The sequence below is a fragment of the Onychostruthus taczanowskii genome, unplaced genomic scaffold (genome assembly GCF_017590055.1).
Source record: "Onychostruthus taczanowskii isolate IOZ18803 unplaced genomic scaffold, ASM1759005v1 scaffold49, whole genome shotgun sequence".
Classification (NCBI taxonomy): Eukaryota; Metazoa; Chordata; class Aves; order Passeriformes; family Passeridae; genus Onychostruthus; species Onychostruthus taczanowskii.
In genome coordinates this window covers 4,299,680-4,312,384 of record NW_024502458.1, presented here as the reverse complement: position 1 = coordinate 4,312,384, position 12,705 = coordinate 4,299,680, and the positions used below count along the sequence as shown (strand labels likewise).

The 12,705-nt window shown below is 37.6% G+C and overlaps 1 protein-coding gene across 1 annotated transcript in view; it reads left to right on the top strand.

Annotated features, from left to right (window-relative positions):
• The window catches only part of INSC (INSC spindle orientation adaptor protein), a 121,400-nt gene that overhangs the window by 53,777 nt on the left and 54,918 nt on the right, over positions 1–12,705 (top strand). Inside the window, exons 3-4 of the mRNA XM_041415115.1 lie at positions 11,523–11,868; positions 12,373–12,425. Of these exons, the coding sequence (XP_041271049.1) occupies positions 11,523–11,868; positions 12,373–12,425 (399 nt within the window). The remainder of the gene's footprint in view (positions 1–11,522; positions 11,869–12,372; positions 12,426–12,705) is intronic.

Sequence of the window (12,705 nt, the reverse complement as noted above, 5' to 3'; positions counted from 1 at the left end):
CCTTTAATTTTATTTTCAATCAATTGCTCATCTCCTCTCAATTCCAATGTGGTGGGATTACGTTGTTCTTAAAATTCTTTGCCCTTGATTCTTTCCCTTAGGGAATTTTCTATAAGCATTGTCAAAAGAATCACGAGTGCCACACCCCCAAGCCTCATCCAAAGTCCGCTGAATGACAGAGGGGGAATTTAATTTCAGTTTTAAGGAGAGTTGGAACTACATTTGTTCATTTTAATTTGGTGGTTCACATTTACTGCTTATGTCACAATCCTCAGGTAGCCATGATTATCACCCAGAAGCTGATGCCCTATTATATTTCAGCTGTTCCACAGAAATATACTTTACAGCAAGGTGGTCAGAATTCCCATTTTCAGTTGAAAAATACTGGACTTACATTGTAAAAAAAATTTCACCTCTAATGTTTTATGATAAAGCACAATGCCATCATGAGCAAAGCATGATGGAAAAAGTGTAGTATAAAGTAAAAGTTTAGTCTGAATCTTCGCTGTTTCAAGAGGTGGCTTGAAATGGATATCTGGTGTAAGTTTGGCTTTTCCTGTTGGTTGTAATTATTAAACCTGCTTTGTTTGAATTTAATCCTTCAGTTAGCTTGGCTTTCTTAGGTTCAACACCTGCACAAAGGAAAATGAAAGCATCCAGGAGCACTAACTACCTAATTTTGACTCTGCAATGTGAATGGAAGGAGAAGGACATGCATCTGAGATAGAAGCAAAACACAATATACAAGAGGCAGGAAAATTCCTCTATTTAGGCTGTTGAACTTACTAAAATTTTTTTATAGTGTCTCCAAGTGTGAAATAGCAATATAAAATGTTTGTGTCTAAGAAGTGAGAAAGGGTGGAATAAGATGTAATGGAAAGGAAAAGTAAGACCTTCTAGTAAGGAGCAGTTAAAGGTTTGGAATAAAAGAGGAAATGAGATGCCAATATGTGAACCTGTCAAAGATGCATAATAATGAATAATCTATCATTCTCTAGCGCAAACAAAATTACTTTATCTCCTTCCCTCTGAACAAAGGAAGTTCAGTGATTGTATACATGGTATTTACCATTAAATACATAAAACTAGTGATTAGACAAAGGGATAATGACAAAGGGTACTTTTGAAAGTATACAATTAGAAGTGAGCTTGAAATATTGAAGAAAAGGAGGGAGTAACTGAAATCTCAGTGTCATCCAACAAAGTCTGCAACAACCTGTAGTTTATTCTATGGGAAAAAATAGGAGGAGGACCTGTGTATGCTGGCTGATTGAGATGACTGTGACTGCCCTTGCCAGTAAGATGTGGTGATGCAAGAAGGAAGCTCAGTTCTAGGCTATATGAAATGAGATTTCTGGTGGAGATAAGGTTGTACTAATATCACTCAAAATTGCAGTTAGACTTTGTTTTCTATGAAGCATGATATCAAGTCTTTCAGTAAAGAATCATTTTTACAGGAACTGCAAATCTATTCAAAGCAGGGGCCTGGAAAGGACATAGTTTCATAAAAAGAATCTGAAGAATTTTTCTTGTTAAGTCTTGCAAATTAGAAGCTGGGAACTTGTGTTTGCTTTCTAGAAATGCATTTGAAGATAAAATCTTGTTTAAAAGGAAAGATGAAACCAAATGGGAATGAACTGGCTTTTAAGAAATGCAGATTAAAAATAAGAAACTTCCAACGAAACTTGCACTGTGATTCTAGAATAACCATTTAATAGAACATATTTGAGCCCTCTGGATTATTTTTAGAGTGATTTTTAAGCCATTTATGAGCAAGTAATCTGATCTGGTTGCTTCTACTATCAGATGTGTAGGTTTGATGGCATAGATTTCCACCTTCTGACTTCTACAGAAACATATAAACCTGTGCACAAATATTGAATTTGTTTGATTGGAAACTGCTTTCTTATTTGAATGAGACCACCTAAAGTATTTTTGCCTTCTCATTCCAGTATTTGTGACGCCGTGTTTCTACTTTTAGTCTTTTAAATTTGTCTGTTGAAGGGTTAATATTCTGATTGGAATCTTAGAAAAGCTAACATCAGACTGTCCTTTTCTCACCTTTTTTTTTTTTTTGACAGTTTTAGCTGGAGCTGCTGTGTAATAGATGTGAACAAGGGTCTCCAAATTTCTCTAGTCTCCTGAGTGATACTGATCTCATAGCTCCCTGCAAAATGCTTGTTGCTCCCTTCATTAAGTAATCCAGGCTTTACTTAATCAGTAGGGTTAGGACCTTAAATGAGTAAATAGTAGAAGGTGAAAGGCTAATGCTGCTGCTCATAATGCATGTCATAACTCCTTTGAGTAAGGCACTGAGAGCTGTAGTGTTTGTTATTAAACTACAAATTAAGGCAGATTTGGAGGAAGAAAAAAACAATGTTCAATGAGGCACTAGTGCTATTTTCATGGACTCTCATGTTAGTCTCCAAATTAGTCATTGCTTGTGATTGTGTCTGAGCACTTCCACTGCCTGTGGCCCCAAATTATGCCCAGTGTTGTTTTTCTCCTTTTCACTTGCATTTCTAGTTCTCCCTCCCTGCCAGGTGTCTCTCTCTTGCAGCATATTCTTATAAGGCCATGAGGAATATTGTCCCCTTCAATTATAAGTGTAGCCTGAGGATTGGGAAGAAGGAACCTGGGTGAGCTCTCTTGAACACACTCTCTCCTGTTGCTGGCCTTGTTCACTTTTCTCCTTCGCAATGCAGGAAACATTCCCCGTTAATTATGGGAGTGAGGACTGTGTGTGTACTCAGGAATCTGCAATTTAAACGTGTGCTGATGGCAACATCCCTTCAAGATCATCAGCGTGCTTCAGTCACCGTGTCAGATTTTAAACTCCTGGAAGAATCTGCAAGGAAGTTCTGAGTAGATTTCTCATGCAATGTTCCATGAGGTGTACTCCTCTTACTTTGGGCTAAATGAAGTCAAAAGTCACGGATTCTGCCGTTGTGCACAAAGCTAAGCTCACTCACCTCTGCCATCTCATCTCTCAGGAAAACTATAATTCTTGCACTTTTTCCAAGACCCAAGTTGTCATTTGCAGAGGGATTGAGTTATGGAATCCTTCATCTTCAGCACTAATTTTGTCTGTGCACTGGAGAACAGTTTGTTGCAAATCATCAGGTAACATGCTGAACAAAAGAACCAATATCCTTCACAAACCAATATCCTTCAACCAATATCGTCAGCAGATTATTTTTTGACCCATCCCTCATGTCCAAATTTTAGAGTGGCTAAAATTGCCTGTTTGTAAATCTGGTGAATTCCTTAAGTTGGATCAAAGCTCATTAAGTCTGATTTGAGTCCTTAACACTTTTTAAAATCTGAATATGCCAATATCACAGGGTCCGACAAACAGTGGTTTTGAAAACTTTCCTTGGTTTACTATCTTACAACAACACTGCAAAAGCAATAATATTAATTTTTAGTGTGCAATAATGATACTATACAAATATAAATTCAATGGACATATTTGGGTTGGTAAACATTGTGTCAATACTAGCATGTTCTTCAGCTTTGCCCGAAAAGAGGCCAATTAAGAGACTTATAATGTCATCAACTTGCTGATAGTATGGCTTTTTTTGCATTTTCCTTCTTTCTCTCTGGAAATTACATTCTTTTATTGTGGTCTTTAACTTCTGTGAACTCAGTGCCTTGTGTGTTTATCAAGATAACTACTGTTTTAGCATTTTAATGTGCCAGGCAGGAAGTAAAACTCCTCAAAAGCAGCTTGAACCGTGCCTCAGTATCCCTTCAGCTGGCGGAGGTTGGATAGGACTGGACCTACCTAAACTATTCCTGTATACAGAAAATTAGTGTATGATAACTTTATCCTAGACTTTACATAAACTAATCAGCAAGCTTAGTTAGTCTGTGATTTTACAGAGTGGCTTCCTCAAGTTCTGCAGTGTGCCAGCAATTCTGGGCTGGTATAATATTTCCAGACATCTTTAAAGGGACAACTTACAGTGAGGATTTCTCAGAAAAATGTAAAGATCTGACGAGAACACTGGTGCAGCATTTAACACTAAATTATTTATATGGCCTTTTAAAGAGGCCTGATGGAACAACACTAAGTTCACACATCATGCCTTAATATATTACAAGGGATTTACTGTGTTTTTACTTTCCTTATAGACTTTTCTACAATGGTGATCTTTGAGTAATTCTGCATTATCCATTACTGACTTAATTTGGAGAAGTTGTCAGATTTTGGTAGATGTAACAAATGAGTAATCATTGAGGCTAATTAAAATAACCTTTCAATATAGCCTGGTAACTTTTTTAAAACCTAGAAACTAGCTTTTATCCCTGTGTTCTAAAGGTTTAAATAATTCATACCAAAGTCACCTTTTGTCACAGTGAAGTTGGATTGCTAGTGTCCCATTGAAAAAGAAGTAGATAAAATTAAGAGGGGGGAAAAAAAAATACCCCGCAAACCATCTGGCTGTACTTTTATCTTGGTGCATTGAGTACAAAACCTAAATATATGTAGGATTCTATTATCTTAGAAATGATCTACACAGTAAGTGCACTCACTTAAAAACCAGGAATCTGATTCTTATCTACCTTAAAGCTACTCTGTGTGTTTTAAGCTATCTCTCCAGCTAGCTCTACAAAATTTTGCCAAAATCAGTGCAAATACAATATTGTGTATCTACAGGGCTCTTTTATGTGATTAATATAGGGCAAAGTAATTGAAGAAATGTGAGCACTGTCTCTATGGCTCTTCACTCTGTCCTTCCACTGAGAGTTGAGTTGAGTTCTGCTGGCCATTGTATTGATGTGGAAATTGGCCCTAGCTATATTGCATACCCATGAATAATTCTGAAAAGATGAATTAGAAAAAAATTAGAGATTATTTATGTTCCAAGAGAGGGTGAAATTCATTCAATATGTTGTTTGTTGCCAATTAATTACCTACCACTAATTAGAATAATAAATTTGCACACAGTTGTAAGATTTGGCATTGACTTTCACCATAGGCTTATCTGGAAGCAGTAGTAAATGCTATCATTAGGACTGGTAATAAATCTGTCATATTAGGTGAAAATGGATAAAAAGGCTAAGGAGCCTTGGAAACATAATTTGACTGAGCAGAAGTCTTTACACTTTATAAATACGACCACTGGAATTATTCACATGAATTGATCAGCTCCGACTTCGACACAATGTTATAAAACATGAAACTTTTGCACTTAGTGAAACTCAGTGCTAAATTGGAGGTATAACTCTTTCTCATGATAACATTTGCAATTTAAAACAGAAGTGTATGTGCTGCCAGTAAAATGGTGGTAAAGAGCTTCAAGATGGAAATTTTAAACAAATGATGTAGTCATTAACTCTTGGCTTTTCTGTTCATGAAACACCAACATGAGAGAGATCAGTCATTTTGATATCAATCCATCTTGTCTGTCCTAAAAATTTTGATTTGTCAGTTCACAAACTACTTAAGAGAGGATAGAAAATAAAAAAAAAGGTGGGGTGGGGGAAGAGAAATGCTGGTAAGAGAACTTTGAATATCATAGGTCTCTTCTTAGACATTTAAAATAGGAGTATTTTTTAAATATCTTTCATTTTAGGATGAAATTTACCTGCAATGTTTTATGCAGTGCAGCAATGTGTATTTTAAACAAGGTCCAAATATCTCTTGAAGTAACGCACTTCTAACAGGCTATTGCTCTAAGCTGGCCTCAGCCAGTGACGCCAGAGGATTTTTTCCAAATGACACAATTTTTTAATGACTATGTTTTTTGGAAAGCACACTAGAATTCAGAGTATTCAAATTGCTCCTTAGTCAAGTTCAGTTGAGCGCTCTTGAAAACTGTGTCAAATACTTTACAGCCTCAATTAAAACAGAATGACTTTTAAGAAATGTTGGAGACTTTCTCTTGAATTTTCTTTTTGCACTGAATTATTTTTACAACTGTTCTTGCATTGAATGCCGCTTTTATAATGTAGAGCCTAGATAAATTGCTTTTTGTCAATATGCCATGGCATACTAAATTCAGTAATCTTAACTAGTGGGTAACTACTATCCATCTATGTGTCTATACATCTCCCTTTCAAGAAGGAGATCCTAAAGGTGCAGGACCAGGCTGTGCCCGTGTGTTGCCAAAAGATGAGCCAGTGGGGAAGAAGTCTGGCCTGGCTGAACAGAGAGCCTTGGCTGGAATTCAGGAGAAGAAAAAAAAAAAAAAGGCAAGTTGGTTATGGCATTCCCATTCTCTGAACAAATCCCTTTGCCCAGGATTTTTCTCCTGGGAAGCTGAGAAGCCTCAGAGAAAAGGAAAACAATCCTTACCTCATTTGCTTCTCCTGTGTTTTGCTCATGTGGTGGAATGTGTTTGGAGATTGTTTACCCAAAGGTGATTGCTTCATTGGATTCTGGTGTGAGTTGTTTTCACTCATTGGCCAATCAAGGTCAAGCTGTGTTGAGACTCTGGAAAGAGTCACAAGTTTTAATTATCTTTTTAGCATTGAGTAAGTATCTGTTCTGTATTCTTTAGTACAGTATAGTATTCTCTAATATAATATAGTATAATAAAGTAATAAATTAGCCTTCTGAGAACATAGAGTCAGATTCATCATTCCTCCCTGCCACAAGGGTCCCTGAAAATGCAATAGTTTATCACCTTTGGAGGAAAGGGAGAGCCACTTGTGTGAGCTACAAGGATACCATGGGCTTATGCAGGGAGAAAATTAGAAGGGCTAAAGCCCAACTAGAATTAATCTGGCTATTGCTGTAAAAAACAAGAAAAAACATTTCTATAAATACATTGGCAACAAAAGGGAGGCTAAGGAGGACCTCGCCCTTTATCAGATGTGGGGGGAAAATATGGTGACAGGATGAGAAAAGGCTCGTGGCATCTAATTCTTGCCTCAGTCTTTCATAGTAAGACCAGCTATTCTGCATCTTGTCAGACCCCTGAGATGGAAGATGGGCAGGGAACAGAATGAAGCCCCCATATTCCAAGGGGAAATGATGGCAGAAGTCTACAGAATGGATGGGGTCTACCAAAGAACACTGATGGTCCTGGTAGAAGTGCTCACTGGGCCACTTTCCACCATTTACCAGCACACCTCTCTGTATGGAGAGGTCCCAGGTGGCTGCTTTTTAGCCTATGTAATACCTGTCTTCCAGAAGAGCCACAGGGTACATCCAGGGAGCTATAGGCCTGTTAGCCTGACCTCAGAGCCAGGAAGGTCATGGAGCAGGTCATCCTGGGTGCCATCATGCATCAGGGCATCAGGCAGGGGTTCAGAAAAGGCAGGACCTGCTTGACCAACCTGACCTCCTCTGACAAGGTGACGCACTTAGTGGATGAGGGAAAAGCTGTAGCTGTTGTCTGTCTGCCTGGACTGCAGGAAAGACCTTGAGACTTTTTCCCACAGCATTCTGCTGGAGAAACTGGCCGTTCTTGGCTTGGATGAATATTGTGTGTGGCAGGACCAGGACAGGGATTGTGCACCTGTGCTGGGCACTGGTGAGGCCACACCTCGAGTGCTGTGTCCAGTTCTGGGCCCCTCACTGTAAGGAAGACTGGAGATAGTCCAGAGAAGGGCTGGGGAAGGGCCTGGAGCACAAGTCCTGTGAGGAGCAGCTGAGGGAGCTGGGGGTGTTCAGCCTGGAGAGAAGGTTGAGGATCACTTTTCATTACTGCCAGAAAGAAGGATGTAGCCAGGTGGGGGCTGATCTCTTCTCCCAAATAACCAGTAGTAGGACAAGAAGTGCCCCCAAAGTAGCCCAGGGGAGGTTTAGATTGAAAATTGGAGAAAATGTCTTTACTGGAAGTGTTGTCAAATACTGGAATGGACTCCTTATGGAAGTGCTTAAGTGACCATCCCTGGAGGTGTTTAAAAGTTGTGTAGAAGTGGCACCTAAGGACAGGATTAAGTGATGGACCTGGCAATGCTGGGTTAATGGTTGGACCTGATGGTGTTAGAAGTCTTTTCCAACCTAAATGATTCTATGATTCTGTAAACATCAGGGTCTGAGCCAGTTAACCTGTGGGAAATCACACTGGTAAGGTCTCTTATGCTTGAACAAATCTTGTTTAATGTATTTAGTGACCTGAAAAAATAGTTATAAAAGCAGGACAATACAAAACTGTAAAATACTAGAAGAAATTATGTGTTAATGAACATAAAGTCGTACATGTGAGGAGATAAATGGAACTGAAGCACAATTTCTTTCTTCACATGTATGGTGAATAGATTATTTATTATCACTCATGGAAAAGACTCTGAAATCAAAATAAGTGTATTTTTGGAAAGGTAAAGATGAAACAGCTCTCTGGAAAACACTTTAGTAAAAAAAAATGAATTAAGAATTGTTGGAAAATAGTGACTGTGCAGAAAATGTTTCAAACTTATGAATTTACCTGAATCTTGTATATGGTGTCCTGTTTTCCCCATCACATTTTCGGACATAGGGAAACTGGAAAAAGCTTTTGAAAAGGTGGAAAGAGTAAGTGAATGATCAGAGGGTTGGAATACTGACTATCAGGGGACAGACTAGATAGACTGAGTTTCTATACCATGGAAATAAAATAACCTGGAGAAGATGGGGTACAGCAAACAAAATAACGAGTTCCATGAAGAGGGTGAATACAGAACCATAATTTAATTACAGTATATCTTAGAATATAGCAACTAAAGTGTTTGTATCTCCAGGCAGCAAGTTTAAAATGAACAACAAGAAACCCTTTTTCATACAAAAAAATAAACAATGTGAGACACTGACACTAGATGTTGCAAAGGCCAAAAGTTTAACTGAGTTCAAAAAGGGATTAATGGCTACTTTTGTTTCATGAATTGTAGAAACATCCTACTCAGACATAAATTCTAGCTGAGGAAGTTCCTAAACCACTAATTGCCAGAAGATGGGAAGGAGGGGTTGCTCAGCTCTTGCCACACTTCTTATAATCTTTCCTTATGCATCTCCTAATGGGCATATTGGGACCAGGATAATGGGCGAAACAGTTTGTTTGTTTGTTTTTTTTTTTGTTTGAACCATTATGGTTGTTTTTTTTTTTTTGGGGGAAGGGGGTTTTTTTTTTTTTTTTTTTTGTAATGGGCAGACAAAATGGAAATTTCTAACTTGTTTTTTGAGCTCTGTAAATGCTATCTGGAATATGATTCTTAATAGCTAATTAAGGATGATCACGCTTTTTTGCTTTCCTCATTTTAACATGTAAAAAATGACTCTATAGATTCATCTGCGGAATGCTTAAGATGATTTTCTCTACATACAGTGAAATGTGGATGAAGGTGAATAATTTAAGTATTTCATTTGAGTGATAATGATGTGTGTCTAATTTAAAGGACAATGTGTCAGAAAAGCTAACAGTAAACGGGGAGTTTTCTGTGGTCTTCTAGAAGGAGATGAATGGTATCATTTTTTGCTCTTGTCAGTTAAGGAATATTAAGTTTCAGTGAAAAAAATATCCTACATTCTACAGTTGTACTTCTGGCAATTAGTAGGAACAGAAGCAAACAAGGAGAGTTTCTTTAACATCTATGCGCTTTTTTTTTCCCCTTGTGCAATTCTTATTACCTCTTTTTTTCCTTCTTAGAGTGAAGAATAAGAATGGCTTTTTGGGACTAAAGGAAATATGAATTACTTCCCCCCCCCCTTACTAACTTTCTATTCTAGGGGTTTTTTTGTCCATGTGAATTTATAATGTAGAAGTTTATTTCTACTTACTAAACAGAAATTTAATTAATCATCACAGTGCACTTTGGAAATGAAAGATACATTACTCTGTGTCAAATAAGTTTATCCTGTTCTGCATGCAAACTATGCACATTGTTATAAATCATGGTCTCAAACTTCTAAAGTTGTTGTTTTTGTTTATTAGGAAACCTTGCTTCAGATCCAAAAAGGCAATAAGGAGACTACACATAGCAAAGAGAAAGTGGGCCTCAATCGATCATGAAATGCAATTACACAATATTCAGAGCTGAGTGAAATAAAGATCTTAAATAGCAGTAGCCTGTAAAGTTCAAAATTAAAAGTAGTTTCATCATATATTGTGAAAAGGGAGATTGAATCAATGAAACTGATCTCTTGTATCTTGTTTGCTGTCAATTTACATGAAATGATACTTGAGGTGAGCCTTCTTTTCCTGTATATGTAAATACATTTTGTTTATTTATGGAATATTACTGGAGTGGTCTGGCAGGAGGTTTCTGGAGTTCAGCTTGTGCTCATGGTATAAATGGAAGCACAAGAATTGAAAAAGGCTTCCACCTGGTCCTCCTTAGCTTAGCTAATGTGATTGCAGATATTATTCTAGCAGTAAAGCTTTATTTAACAGCACAGAATGTTACTGCCTAGTTGCAATAAATCAGTATCTGAATTAAAAGAATAGGGACTTTCTTTTTGTCCTTTCTTGTATAGTATCATAAAATCTGCACATGTATCCAGAAGGTAGACAACAACCTACTGTGACTAATCTGTCATATTAACTGTAGGATACCAAAAGAAGTTTGAAAAAAATAGTTAAATCCATTTTATCTTGCTTTCACTTAATCTAATTTCTTCTTTATCTTTTATTTTTTATTCTTTGGAAAATTTTAGTATGGTTGGGGTGAGGATTAAGGTATTTTTATTAGGATCTGGCTGCCTTATAAGAGAAAAATCTAGGCAACTTCATCTCAAGACTCTATGGGTCTTGAAATCCCTCTTGAAATTTGTGATCCCTCAAAAAATGAGCTCTGAATCAGTGAAACTTCTGCCTCAGGTACCACATTTTACTGGCTGAAGGGTGCAAGGGCACAAAATGCAAGCCCACTGCCCTTGTGTCAGGATACACTCGTCAAGGAGCTTTTCAGCCTTGCTGGTTCACATCTTATTTTCTGTAGTATTAAAAAAATGCCCTTTGGAAGTAATTTTGCAAATTGTGCAACAACAGTGAGAAATAAGGGAGAAGATAAAGGTCTGGTCAGGAAGTAGAATCCAGCTCTAGTTTTGGGGATTACGACGTGTAACAAATATTGCAGTATTGTTCACTGTCTTGGTTTGGCTGCATAAGTTTGGAAGGGATTTGGAGAGATGCTGCAAGGTAAAATTTTATTTTAAGCACTTAATAGGCCAAGTGTCTAGGAAAACCCGATAGTTCTATAAACAACAAGCAAACATACCCATAACTGTTCTCCTTCTCCCATATAAAACTCTGAATGTACGAGAAACATTATCCCCAAAAAACATAATCAAAACTTTTTACTTCTCTCTAATATCCACTGATTTTTCAGACATAATTTTATAGCGGGGTCTGTGGTGTAACAGTGACTAGAAATCCAGAACTTGCTTTTGGAATAAAGAGCTAAATGTGTCACTGTGTTACTTACTGCAAGCAAATTGTTTGTTCAACTATTTGCCTTTGGTCAATCAAGCAGCCTAGTAGTGGGCGATGTGTGCTTACAGCTGGTTACCACCAGCTGTATGGTGCTGCTGGTGGTTATTCTAAGGTTGTTTTGCTTTACCTCATTCTTCCCTCTCCTTCTCTGCCTTCCAGCATGCACCTAATCCAGGTGGACTCTGTTCAGCGATGGATGGAAGACCTGAAGCTGATGACAGACTGCGAATGTATGTGCATTCTCCAGTCCAAGCCCATCAGCATTGAGAAGGATGAGCAGAACGAACTCATCCTCTCCTCACAGCACAGCACTTGTGATAACTTGCAGCTCCTGCTGAAGAGAGCTTGGATCATCAGCACTGAGCTGACCAGGATTGCTCAGAAACTGGAGAAGAACAGGTGGCAGAGGGTCCACAGCATGACAGTGAGAGTCAACTGCCACGTGCACTCCATGGTGAACGAGTACAACGCCTTCACCAGGAGCTCTTCAGAGGAAATGCACCAGGTGAGAGGATGCCTTACCTCATGTGTTTCTCTCACTTTTTGAATTTTTATTCTATTGTAATAATTGGTAATTGCTTTAAACAATCTATAAGAAATTCTTACATACTGATGATACTGGTCCCTTGTTTAAGACTTTCCAATCCCTTTCCAGCAATGGAAATATTCTTGACTTACTTTGGATCCTATTTTATCATAGGCTATTCTGATTGTTAATAATGTTGACAACTTGCATGGAAAAAATGTTTTGCTTTTGATGACTACAGAACTAAATTTTGACACCCCATTTGTGAGTTCCTTTGAATTTAAAATATAAAAAATGCTACTTTTTTGTTAAATTCAGTTTTATCTGTACCTGTTTTATTCAGAAAAATAGATGAAGGGTGTTGATATGAAATATCCTGTTTTGAGAGGGTTTTCAATTAACAAACAGGGATCATCTATTTTTGTAAAGCAATTGTGTGTATGCATGTAACTTTAAAACTACTTTCTCGTGCTTTCTCTGCAGCTTGAAAAACTCTTAATAGACAAGTGTTCAGAATTTACAGCATTCACAGAAAGGTAACTTAAATTTTGTAGTTGAAATATTAATTTTGCTGCTTTATTATGTTGTAGAACTTCTAATGAGAGGCATAAATCCATAGACACGCCCTCAATTATTTGAACTAGGCTGCTGCAACCCTGCAAGTCTTTCTAAATGTTAATGTCTGGTGGATGAAGGGAGTTGCTTTTACCTAAAATGCATCCTAATGAAAGATGGAATCTTCTGTTGCCCAAAGAGTCTGATAGAGACACAAAGTTACAAGTGGATTTTTCAGGACTTTTAGACATCAAGGGAGAA